The sequence below is a fragment of the Dermacentor variabilis genome, chromosome 1 (assembly GCF_050947875.1).
Source record: "Dermacentor variabilis isolate Ectoservices chromosome 1, ASM5094787v1, whole genome shotgun sequence".
NCBI lineage: Eukaryota > Metazoa > Arthropoda > Arachnida > Ixodida > Ixodidae > Dermacentor > Dermacentor variabilis.
In genome coordinates this window covers 260,616,094-260,628,265 of record NC_134568.1, presented here as the reverse complement: position 1 = coordinate 260,628,265, position 12,172 = coordinate 260,616,094, and the positions used below count along the sequence as shown (strand labels likewise).

General features: G+C 48.9%; 2 protein-coding genes across 2 annotated transcripts in view; one reads left to right on the top strand and one right to left on the bottom strand.

Moving 5' to 3' along the window:
- Positions 1–6,277, bottom strand: part of LOC142563464 (peptide methionine sulfoxide reductase-like) — a 51,537-nt gene extending 45,260 nt beyond the window's left edge. Inside the window, exon 1 of the mRNA XM_075674019.1 lies at positions 6,085–6,277. Within this exon, the coding sequence (XP_075530134.1) occupies positions 6,085–6,168 (84 nt within the window). The 5' untranslated portion in view covers positions 6,169–6,277. The remainder of the gene's footprint in view (positions 1–6,084) is intronic.
- Positions 1–12,172, top strand: part of LOC142563489 (protein FAM210B, mitochondrial-like) — a 41,298-nt gene that overhangs the window by 15,138 nt on the left and 13,988 nt on the right. The gene's annotated exons all lie outside the window — the stretch shown is intronic.

The following is a 12,172-nucleotide window of genomic DNA, read 5'->3' as shown; positions in this document are numbered from 1 at the left end:
AGTCAAAATGTGTCTGTACCCCGTGGCTGTTACCGGCAGAGGTCCCACAGTATCAATAACGAGCCGTCTAAAAGGCTCCGTAATGATAGGTACCAATTTCAACGGCGCCCTCGATTTGTCCCCTGGTTTGCCCACCCGCTGACAAGTGTCACATGTCCTCACGAAATGGTCTGCGTCCCGAAAACACCCTGGCCAATAGTACTCTTGCAAGAGACGGTCCTTAGTTTTCTTAACTCCTAGGTGTCCGGACCACGAACCCCCGTGTGACAAGCGCAACAGATCCTGACGATAGCATTGAGGCACGACCAGCTGATCGAACTCCACTCCTCGGCGGTCTAGATACTTCCGGTACAGGACTCCACCTCTTTCCACAAAACGCGCAGTTTTCCTGGCGATACCTTCTTGGACATTGCAGCGCACGTTTTCCAGGCTGCCATCCTTTTTTTGCTCGGCTATCAAAGCCGACCGGCTGACTTTTAGCAACCTATCAAGTCCGTCTGACGTAGGCGTGATGAGCAAATCAGTAGATAGCTCTTCTAACTTTCCCGAATCGGGATTTTCCTCTCCAGTATCTGGCGCCTTCAACGCTACAGACTCAATTTTATTCAGTTCGGGCGTGCTCTGAATATCAGCTTGCTGCGCCTCTGACCCTTTTTCGTTGTTTGATAACGTCGGCCCCGCAACTACCGCCTTTGCAGCGAGCTCCCGAACCTTCGATCTGGTTAAGGCCTGAACACTAGCTTCACCAAACAAAAGCCCCTTCTCGCGCAGGAGGTGATCGGACCTGTTTGAAAATAGGTACGGGTACTGGGGTGGCAGCATAGATGACACTGCCGCCTCTGTCTCAAGCGCTCCGAAAGGTCCTTCAATAAGCACTTTTGCTACCGGCAGACACACGCTATGAGCTTCCACGGCTTGCTTGATCCATGCGCACTCGCCCGTGAACATATGGGGTTCTACGTAAGATGGGTGAACTACATCCATCGTAGCTGCGGAATCGCGAAGCACTCGGCACTCTTTCCCGTTCACGAGGAGGTCTCGCGTGTAAGGCTCGAGAAGCTTCATGTTCTCGTCAGTGCTGCCTATTGAAAAAAACACAGCTTTTGGTGTTGTTTCCGGACACTGCGCCGAAAAGTGACCCGGCTTCTGGCACGTATAACACAAGCGCGCTCGCCTCATCTCGAACCGCTTTCTGCGTTTGGCTGCCGCCGTCTCTTTACGTTTGGTCGGACTGCTTTCGCTCGCATCCGCACTACGCGTGTCCCCCTTAAATCTCATGGGCGTGAACCTTGGCCTCTCAGACTTGGAGCCAAATTCACCCTTTTGACCGTCCTTAGCTCCGCGAGCTCGACGCGTCACAAACTCCTCGGCTAGCTCAGCGGCTTTAGCCACCGTACAAACGTCTGGCCTATCCAAGACCCAGTATCGCACGTTCTCCGGTAACCGACTATAAAACTGTTCTAGCCCGAAGCACTGCAGAACTTTATCGTGGTCACCAAACGCTTTCTCTTCTTTGAGCCACTCCTGCATGTTCGACATAAGCCTATACGCAAACTCTGTATATGACTCACTTTTGCCTTTCTCATTTTCCCGAAACTTCCGACGGAACGCCTCCGCAGACAGCCGGTACTTTTTTAGCAGACTCGATTTTACTTTGTCGAAATCCTCTGCTTCCTCTCTATCCAAGCGAGCGACTACGTCGGCCGCCTCGCCGGGTAACAAAGTGAGCAAGCGCTGTGGCCACGTTTCCCGAGAGAACCCCTGCTTCTCGCACGTTCGCTCAAAGTTAACCAGGAACAAACCAATGTCCTCTCCAAGCTTAAACGGCCGCATCAGGTCAGTCATTTTGAACAATACTCGTTCTCCTGCACCGTGTGCCTGACTTCCATTACGAGCGCGTTCCATCTCTATCTCGAGACGCTTCATTTCCAAAGCGTGTTGACGGTCACGCTCTTCTTTTTTCTCTTGTTGCTCTCGCTCTTTCTGTTCTTTACGTTCGCGCTCTTCTTTTTCTTTTTGCTCTTTAAGTTCGCGCTCCTGTCTTTTTGCAGTCTCTCTCTCTTCAATGGTCTCAAGGCATTCCGACAGCTCGTCATCCTCAGCCTCTAACTCAAGAATAGCCTTTAGCAGTTCAGGTTTTCTTAGTTTGTCTGAGACATCCAGACCCAACTCTCTTGCAAGCTCCAACAATTTCGGTTTGCGCAACGACTTCAAATCCATGGCTGCTCTGAATGCTGCTTTCTCTACTGCTTACTATTGTCTTGCCGCAAACTAACCCGGCAGCAACGACAACCACAATTACCAGCTCTGTTTCTGACACTAACAAAAGCCTGGCAAAGCTCAGAAGAAGAAAGTCCCGCACTCACCAAACCTCGCAGGCAGGAATTCCGCGCAGTCGTTCCGCTGCAGGCAACCAGTCGTCACACAGGGCTCGTTGCACTGCTCCCGGATCGTCGTTGAGCTGCTCAGCATACAGTCAACTGCATCTCTTTGCTGCTGGCCTCCGTTGTCGCGATCTCGCCGCTGGCAGACCGTTGTTTGAAGTCGTAGGCGATCTCACCGCTGGCAACCAGATGTTTGGATCGGACTGCTGGTACGATCTGTTGGGAACTCGGCGCTGACGCCCGTGGTTGTACCTGGGTCGCAAGCCCCAAGGGTAGCGTTGGCCTGGCGGCCTGGGGTACAACTCGAAGCATCCGAAGGTCCCGGCAAAGCATGAGTCGACTGGTAACAACGAAACAACTTGTTTATTTTAACATCGCAAAGAGTTGGCGGTCAGGTTGACCGAAGTAGAGAGACGGGAGAGCACTTCACTCAACTGAAGAAATCGGAGCCCTCCTTTTGGCGTCCGGGGGCAGCTGTTTTTATACTCTCGCAGTTGAGGGCAAGAAGGAACCCCTCAAAAGACGAGCACGTGAATGTACAATGGGCTAATGGTGACGCACACTGTCGTGGCGCTGCGCACGATCTCGTAGCACCCTGTCGTGGCGCTGCGCACGATCTCGTAGCACCCTGTCGTGGCGCTGCCGGTCGGACACAATGACTGGAACGAGATCCCTGCTTTGGCATCGCCTGTTTCGGGCCCAATAACTGGAATGAGATCCCTGCTTTGGCATCGCCTGTTTCGGGCACAATGACTGGAACGAGATCCCTGCTTTGGCATCGCCTGTTTCGGGCCCAATAACTGGAATGAGATCCCTGCTTTGGCATCGCCTGTTTCGGGCACAATGACTGGAATGCGAGGAGGATCCCTAGGCGGTCGCATCGCCGCAGACGCGCCTGGAAACACCTGGCGATGAGTGTTGCGGCGACGACGATCGGGCCAAAATGTCTGCCGCCCCGCCGCAGTCGCGCCGGCAAAACCACGTGTCGCAGGCGAAACGCAACACGCAGCACTGCGCGACAGGGCCAGAGAAAGGAGTGGGCGCGCGTGAGCAAGGCTGTACTGCGCGTCGGCTGATCCTTCCCTGTGGCTTGCTCGTGGACCTCGTTTCACTCTGTAAATAAACATCTTTCATAACAATATAGCCAAGGCAAACATTTACTCCATAAACGTGTACCCGAAGACTAATTTTGAACCGAAACGAACGTTGCAGTTGCATACGCGCTCCAAAGCCGCTGCACTCCTCCGATTTGGATTTGTGTGTGGAATAACAAGGGTGGCGACAGGCAGTTGATTAATTGATGGAGTTTAACGGCTCCAAGCAACACATGGACGACGTCGCTTAATGTGCACCCAAAGCGCGCGGTATACAGGGGCGTTTTGTATTCGACCTCCATCGCAAAGCGGCTGGTGCGCGTACCGCGCTTAGGATTCACGTTAAACAACCTAAGGTGGTCAAAATTAATCCGGAGCCCTGCACTTGACTTTCCTCATAGCGCATTGCGCAGGCACTTGTTCAGGCGTACAGAAGAGCAGACTATAATGTGTTGACTGATCAGTCCTTTCAGAGGAAAATATAACGATGAAAGTGCGACAAGTTCTAAAAGCCGAGCATATTTTACTGGTGCGCACTCAATATAGTCAGGAAGAAGGGGCAGTCCAAGCGCTGCTTCACAAATGAAGCAGTGAGCCAGCGCGGTACACGATGCCTTGCTTTATTCGGGAGCGCGCGGCGCAAAGCAAACGACACGCTTCGTGCGTGGTTTGCGTGCGCACGTCGAGCCGTCTTTCACGGTCGTGGTTCAGATGAAAATGAGTCGGACTCGAAGCAGAACGTAAACAAGCCCCGGAACACACAAACAGGTGCATTCATCTGCGCTGCCAACAAACATGCGACAATTGCAACGTTGCAGTAGTTTTCCTCGTTCCTCGAATGTTTCATATTAGTACCAGATGCCAACGTTTATCCTCTTCGCTTTCTTGTAGAGTCTATACCGTCGGCATTTGGCGACTCTGATGCACCTAAGCGTATACACGCTGTTCAATTAAAATGACCATAGAAGTATCATGCATGAGGCTGCACTGCGTAAGTTTCTGCTGACGTTACAGGGCGGAGTTTCGCCATGTGTGCGCACCAGACCGCAAATACTTTTGAAGCGTGTAAATGGCGAAAAAGGTCGAGGTTCGTCGCGGCTTCGCCGCTTGGGCAATTTAGCTGTAGAAATGAGGCGATCGCACGGGAAGTGCGCACTGGAATTTTGAATAAACGATGCGTTAGCTAGCGACGAATATTTCTTTAAACCCAAGGCCACTAGTCCGTAGCCTTCTATATTTGCAGTACCATCAGAAACCACCTATATAACCTATATAATATGCAATAACCAGTGGCGTAGCCAGGAATCTTTCTCGAGAGGGGGGGGGGGGGGCACACGCATGTGACCGGTGAAGGGGAAGGGAAAAGGTGCGTTGGCCAGGCAGCATTGTGGTGCACAGAAATTTCGGGGAGAGGGAGGCACATCGAACTAGTTCTCTCTCTTCTCTACTCCCATCCTCGAAAATCCACGCCCCTGGCAAAAGCCACTGGCGTCATCCGCGCGCGATTTCGGGTTCGACTATTATTAAACTTTACTGCCGAGTTGGGGGTAACGCAGGGGCAACATGCGAGGTCCATCTTTATTTTTTTAAGTCGTTGGTGGCCTGCGGCGCCCCGTCGCTCGCAGGAGGTATGCAGCCACAGGAATAACACCAGACGTTACGTCGTAACTGAAATTATTTAATAAAAATGGACTCAGTTCGATCAGTCGGCACCGTGGCAGGTAAGTGCCATGGTGGTATAAAGAAAGACGATTCGGTAGGACGCGCTCATGCATTGACACCACAGGGCACGCAGCGAGTACGGCGGTGAGCCACCACATGATTACAAACGCTGGAACTCTCGCTCGCGGACGTTGTCCGAGAGGAAATGTCACCCGAGCGCTGCTGTTCTTTCTGAACTCTATAGTTGACTCGAGAAAGCTGGTACGTAGACTGAAACTGGTGAAAGTGCCATAAATCGTGTCGGAAACGCTTGAAGCATTTAGAAGACTTCTTCGTTTCGTGAACAACGCTTCAACGCCAATGGCAGGCCCTAAAGCCTCTGCATCCACGCGCCACCGCCGCTGGTCGGCGGAAACGTGTATGGAGGGGCTTTAGCAGGCCCGGAGGAGCGGGCATGCAAGTCGCCGGAAGCATACGCACGTACTACGTGCCGACCATCCTCAGACACATCTGATGTGCATTCTGCGCGCAGTGAATGGTGTCGATATCCGGTACATATACCATTGTATTGAACCTACCGAACAGCCAGGGAAAATAAAAAAAAAAAAACGCCGAAAAGCTAGAGAACGCCCGCTCCAAACGCTGTTATGTGGCGGGCCGGGTATAGCGCAGTGCTGAACAAACAGCCGTGGACCCCCGCCTTCTCCGAAGCCTTTCCGATGCCACTGACCGGAAGCGCGCGCCAACCTGGACGATCTCAGATCACGCAACGTCCCAACCCAACAGCGTGCATCGCCCTCAGGAAAGCCATGGAGGTGGCGCAAGCTGGTCAGACAATCGGGTGAGCCACTGCTGCAGCTTTATGGCAGAAGGCAGCGTCGCCATAGCGCTGACATCGGCTATGCGCCACGCGCTCAGCAGAGCTGCTTGGCAGGTCAACTCACGGTGGTGTTGAAGTTGACGATACGGTCGTACCACTTGCACGCGCTCATGTAGAGCTCCGTGACCAAAGCTGCCACCGGCGCCATGGGCTGCTGCTCGCTCTTCCGGCAGGCTCTCCGCGAAACTGCCGACGCGCGTCGCCGCTCGCGATGCTGGCAGCCCCCGTGACTTGCGCGACCACTTGTGTATTGCGTTCCTTCCCACCGGGCGTACAAGACGCGCGAGCGCCACAACGTGTGACCTTGTCGCGAGCTCGCCACAAAGATTCACTCTGCGTTTACGTATAGTGGACCGACGCGGGAAACGGGCCGGTGGACGTCATTATCGCCGATCGGGACAATAACTGGCGGCTGATCTGCGGCCAACTATCCACAAGCAGCACGTTGTTCGCGGGCAATAACTTCGTACAGTATTATAGGCTACGGAGATGTGCTCACGCTGGGCAGCTAATTGTCCTAATTTACCGTAAAATGAAGCGGTTCTTTAGGAACCTACATCAGTATAACTGACAATATTTGTGCTGACTTGATTATGAGCTGACAGGCTCTGTATATCAATATAGTATAACAATGGTGATCCTAAGTGGAAACGTGTGACTATATATAGAGCTATAAACTATAGCTCTATATATAGTCACTATAAACGAAACTATAAACGAAAGGTGCTGCCCTTATAGCACGCCAGGTGTTGCGTGAGGAGAGAGGGTATCGCCGCGACGCCACGTCACCATCGCTGTCGCTTTCGGAAACCTGTGTTATACGCGCGTTCCTCGTCCGCGCAAGCTCTCGCCTGCGTTCTAACTACGCCTCGCTAAGGCCCAATCAAAACGAGTCAAGCGTCTCAACGCGCTCGCTTGCCCGCGAGGAGTTCGTAAGTCGAAGCACCGCTGAGCGGCGTTCAATTGGACATTAATGCGTTCGCATTCACAACTCATGAGTGCTTAGACATACTGAGATTTTCTTTATATTAGAATTCTTTTTTTGTCTTCGTTCGCTTCCGAACTCTTCGAGTTTTCTTCTGCCCGCACTGTTGCTCAGTTGACTATGGCGTTCAGCAGCTCAGCAGGAGGACGCGGGTTCGAACCTCAGGTGGTCAAAAGTAATTAAAATCCAAATTAAAAATTGTGGAGTTTCACGTCTCGAAACTGCACACTGCACTGGGCAGTTTCGAGACGTGAAAGAGCGCCACAATTTAATTTTCCTTGGTTTTTTGTTTGTTCTGTTTACAGGTTCGCCTGCCGCTGCACGATTATATTCAGCGTGATCTTAATTAAGCGATAAATGCCTTCTGAAGCAACCACGCAAATAATATTACTGAGGAGGAGGAGGAAGTAAACTTTATTACTCTAGAAAGAGTAATTCAACGGTCGGGCCGGATGTCTTGATCTTCTATTGGTTGATGACGATCTCCGGCCTGCATGGTTGGCGTCCCTATCCCAGGGCACCACTGAGCGTGGCTGCTCGTCGGGCATGATCCACCAGCCTCCGTTGGAGGCTAGGGCCGCCGCTGGAGAGCACGCTCTCCCACTGCTCCGAACTCGGATTTTCTATTTTGTGGAATTCCTTATTCGTATTGCACTCCCATGTGATGTGATAAAGTGTGGGTATTGCACCACACCACGGGCATGTGTCCCTGTATTACTGAGGAGTCCTGTGTCTAACCACCTTGAAATGTGTTCAAGTCCTCGTGAGGCTTCACATCGAAAAAAATATATATATAACAAATCGGTGGTATCTGGGCGCGCGTGTACGGTGACTATGCTAGTGCTGTCGTAAGGTACAACATTTAATTTTTTCCCTCCCCTCTTCTAATGGTTCCCTGGGTTAAAGAGTGGTCAAAAGTAGAAAAGTTGCATTGTTGGTAGTAATATTTATCTCCCATAGCTTAGCCCATCCACTTGATTCTTCATTTTCATTCTATGATTTTACGAGCCACAACCACGATCCGGTTATGAGGCATGCCGTAGTGCGGGACTCGGGACGAATTTTGACCACAAGGTGTTCTGCGTTATTCGGCACGATTTAAGAACATCTTTTTTTAAATCGCGGCGTTTAGCAAGCAACAGTCCTCAGTTGGTTACTCTGCAATGCACTTTTTTCATTTTTTTTTTCAGTTTGCCTTGCGTGTGCAACGTGCAAATGAGGCTTCTGGCTGGCTCGCTTTCTGCTTGCTTACAAATCATCGCCTTGTCTAGTTTATATGTTTTTTTTTCATAATTTACACGTGTCTCAAGAAGGCAAAGGCGGATATTGAGCATTAAAGATAAGCTGGGTTTTAAACACTAGCGAAATGAGGTGCACGATAATCAGCCGGCTGCACGTACATTGGATTAAAAAAATCCGCTTCATTATAGAATAATGCTACAAAGGGAACTCTTCGTGGGTTTCCTATAGCATTTGGCTATATGATCAACTGGATGCGTCACATTCACCTTTCACAAGCTGAATTTTATATGAAACGTCAGTGGCTTTAATCGATGACTGACAGCTATCACAAGAAGCTGTTAGATGCTCTGATATAGAATCACTATGGCATAGGTTCAAGGAGATTGTATTCTTTTGCATAACCAACTGCGCGCCTACGAAAACAAAGAAGCAAAAAACTTGACACTTGGATTAATCGCCCACATCATTCACGCTAAACGTAATGTAGAACGCTTAAGAAAAGCACGGAAAACGAAACCTAACCGTACGTATGCAGAGGGCCTTTCAACTGCTATTTGTAATATGAGAAGCCGGATAAAGGCGGCAAAAGCAAAATACCCAACTAATACCCTTCCTACCTTCCTAACAGCGTGCACCCAGTTCGCTCAGAAGATAAGCTCTGCTGGGCAGTTTTTACCGTTGACAACGGAAACATTTCACACGTTAGCTCTTGCAAAACAGCTCTAGTAATCGAGCGAGGCTTAAGTATACTTTTGTTAAATATAAACACTAAAAAAATTTACCTACGATTACAATACTCCATAAGGCGAAAATTTGAGCGCAGCTCTATACGGTGCTTTCATTTCGCGATATATTGGCTGACGCGGACACTCTGTCTCGTGCGGCACGTTGTAAGCGGAGCGAAGTGTGGCGCGACTGCCTCGCTAATCGGGAGATCGCGAGGGGCAGCGCGTGGGTGACGCGCAGGCGCGATTCACAGCAGCCGCGGCAGAAAGACCTCCGCTCATGCAGCGCTTTGTTTCCACATGTGGTATCGGTGGCGTCATCAGTGAACAGACGACGCGCGCTACTCTGGCGCCATCTGGTAGCCATCGTCGCCGCAAAGCCTGTCTTGCGCGGCACTACGCTTTTTTTTCTCACGCCCTTTCGCCATACCCTCCTCCTCCGCTCTTCGCTTCATGGTTCCGCTGCACTCTGCTCTTCCGCTTTCCTCCTCGCGCTCTCTTCGCTATCGCCGTCTTTCATCGCTCGCTCCTTCAGCCTTCGCTGTGCTCGTTCGCTCGGTTATGACAGGGCCGCTCGATCCAAAAGCACAAGGTCCAAGATCCAAAAGCACAAGGCACCTTGCTTTGCATCGTGCGGCCGTGGTTATGAGGACGCCGAGGGACGACGCCGATGCTCGCCGCAGGAACGGACGTCCGAGAGCTGCGCTCTAAAGGGAGTCGGACCAGATCACGTATCCCTAACATATTTCTGAAAAGCTACGCAGAATGGTTAGCCAAATACCTGCGCTTAACTTTAATAAATAATTAACAACATATGTTCATTACCACAGGACTGGAAAATCGCGATAATTATCCCAGTACACAAATCAGGAAACAAAGCAGAAGTCTCCAATTTCAGGCCCATTACCCTAACCAGCTCAGTCAGTAAACTTCTAAAACGAATAATCCTCAAACACCATAACTACATACTGCATACTTCGAAGAAGAAAGCATCCTATCACCTTGCCAACACAGTTTCCGTAAAGAACTGTCAACTGCCATCCAGCTGCTAGAACTTATCCATGACTTGTCTTTCAATATCGATAACCAAAAACAGGTAGACCTAATTTTACCAGATTTTCACAAGCTTTTGACCGTGTCTCGCACAGAAAGCTTATTACTAAAATCGAATCGACATATAGGGAGTGGTGCGATTATTACCTGCATTAAAGATTACCTAACTAACCGATTACAATTTGTAGAAGCACACCGTCATGCCTCGAAATTATCTCCTATAACATCTGGTGCGCCTTAGGGTTGTGTCTGGGCTCCTGTCCCTTTTTAAAATTTTTATCAATATTTACCATCTAACATACGCATAAAAAATTATGTTGTTCGCGCACGATTGTTATACTCTACCAAGAAATTAACTCACCCGAGGACCACAGCTTTAAACCAGACATTGGACTCCGTTTCTAGATCATGCACCACGAACCCACATGGGATCATGGTAACCGAACCCACAACCTTCGCATTTCGAATGCGAAGGTTGTGGGTTCGGTTCCCACCTGCTGCAAGTTGTTTTTTCATCCACTTTAATTTCCATTAATTTATCGTTTCTTTATTTCATTTATTAAGCACAAGTAATTTTCCCTATGTTGTCCTTGGTGTCAGTGTTTGTTGGCTTCTTATGATATGACTCATAATCAGAAAGTGGTTTTGGCACGTTAAACCCCATAATTTAATTTAACAATTACAAGGAAAATACACAGGTATGAGTTTCAGTACACTACACATAACGTCCAACTAAGTCGAATTTTATAATATAAATACCTTGGTTTGCTACTACCCCGCGATCTTAGATGGAACTATATGGCATTAACAGCATCACATCAACCGTCCTAAAGCAACTCTCCTTTCTCAAAAGACAATTTCGTCTGGCGCCACCTGAAACCAAACCCCTACCGTTCAGAACATTTGTTAGAACAGTTCTCAAATATACTAACATTACATGATTTCCACACACGGAACATAACATTAATAAACTAGGAGGCATCCACAGAAGAGTGGTTAGGCTTATTTTTTAACAAATATAAACTTTCAGACTCACCGACCAAATTACTAAAGAAACGGCTAGCCTTAGCCATGAAAACAGAGCGAAAGTAGCACGATTAAAATTCATGTACCAGCTTCTCACAACCAGGTAAGTATATGTACTACCAGAAACATTTCTATAACGTCAGCAAGGCCTACACGCAGCAAGCACTTTTTGACACTAAACCACGCACCATTCTAACCGCCTGAACTATCGTATACTTTCCAACAGCAATAAAAGATTGGAATAAATTTGACCCATTAACTGCTAACACATTCGCTAAACCACTTCACAAAGATACTCGAGGAACATTTACTTGCACTGCGCGACAAAGTGACTTTACTATAGAATTTCTGAAGCTGTCTGTAACTTCTACCAAATAGTTGCTTATTTTGTTCCATTAATTTATTATGTTGTATTGCCATGCGTAGCAAATATTTTAGATTCTGCCCCTCTGTATTGTACTTATCTAAATCTTCTGTTATATATATATATCATGATTGTCCTCTTTACGGTTGTTCATATATTAATGCACCCCTGTATAACCTGTGGTTTGTACTGTCATTTCTAAAATCCACATATCCTTGTCTGAACCAATATTCTATGTAACATTGCTAACATATTGACACGTGTACTTATTTATTCTTTTCTTGGGGACTAGATTTCACCCACTAACAAAGTTGAAGTTACAGCCCAGTGCAAGACGCGCCTGCCTGATTTCGAACATACTTGAATGTTATCGATCGTTCTATCCATTGTCTGTTGTCACCGGCCTTTGCGATTGTTTGCGCGATACGAATTGTGTAGTACTCTCTGGAAGATACGAGGGCATCAGCGATTACGCTGGAACACCTCCGACGAGTCATGTAGAAAAGCCTACGCGCTTGACCGGCTGATGAGATTTTCGACGATCGCAGACTGCGCTCGCCGCTATCGTTGTGCTTCCAGTGTAACCTGTTTTCTGGGCCCTGCGGGATCGCCCATAAAGAGTTAGTTTTGTGATTCACAGCTTTTGCTGCTCTGGGACGCGAGCGGAGATATTTTGTTCGATACGCGTTCTGTTCAGTTGCTGCAACGTCACAAAGTTGCAGTATGCAAAATTTGTGACAGCAGGGTGGAGAGAGCA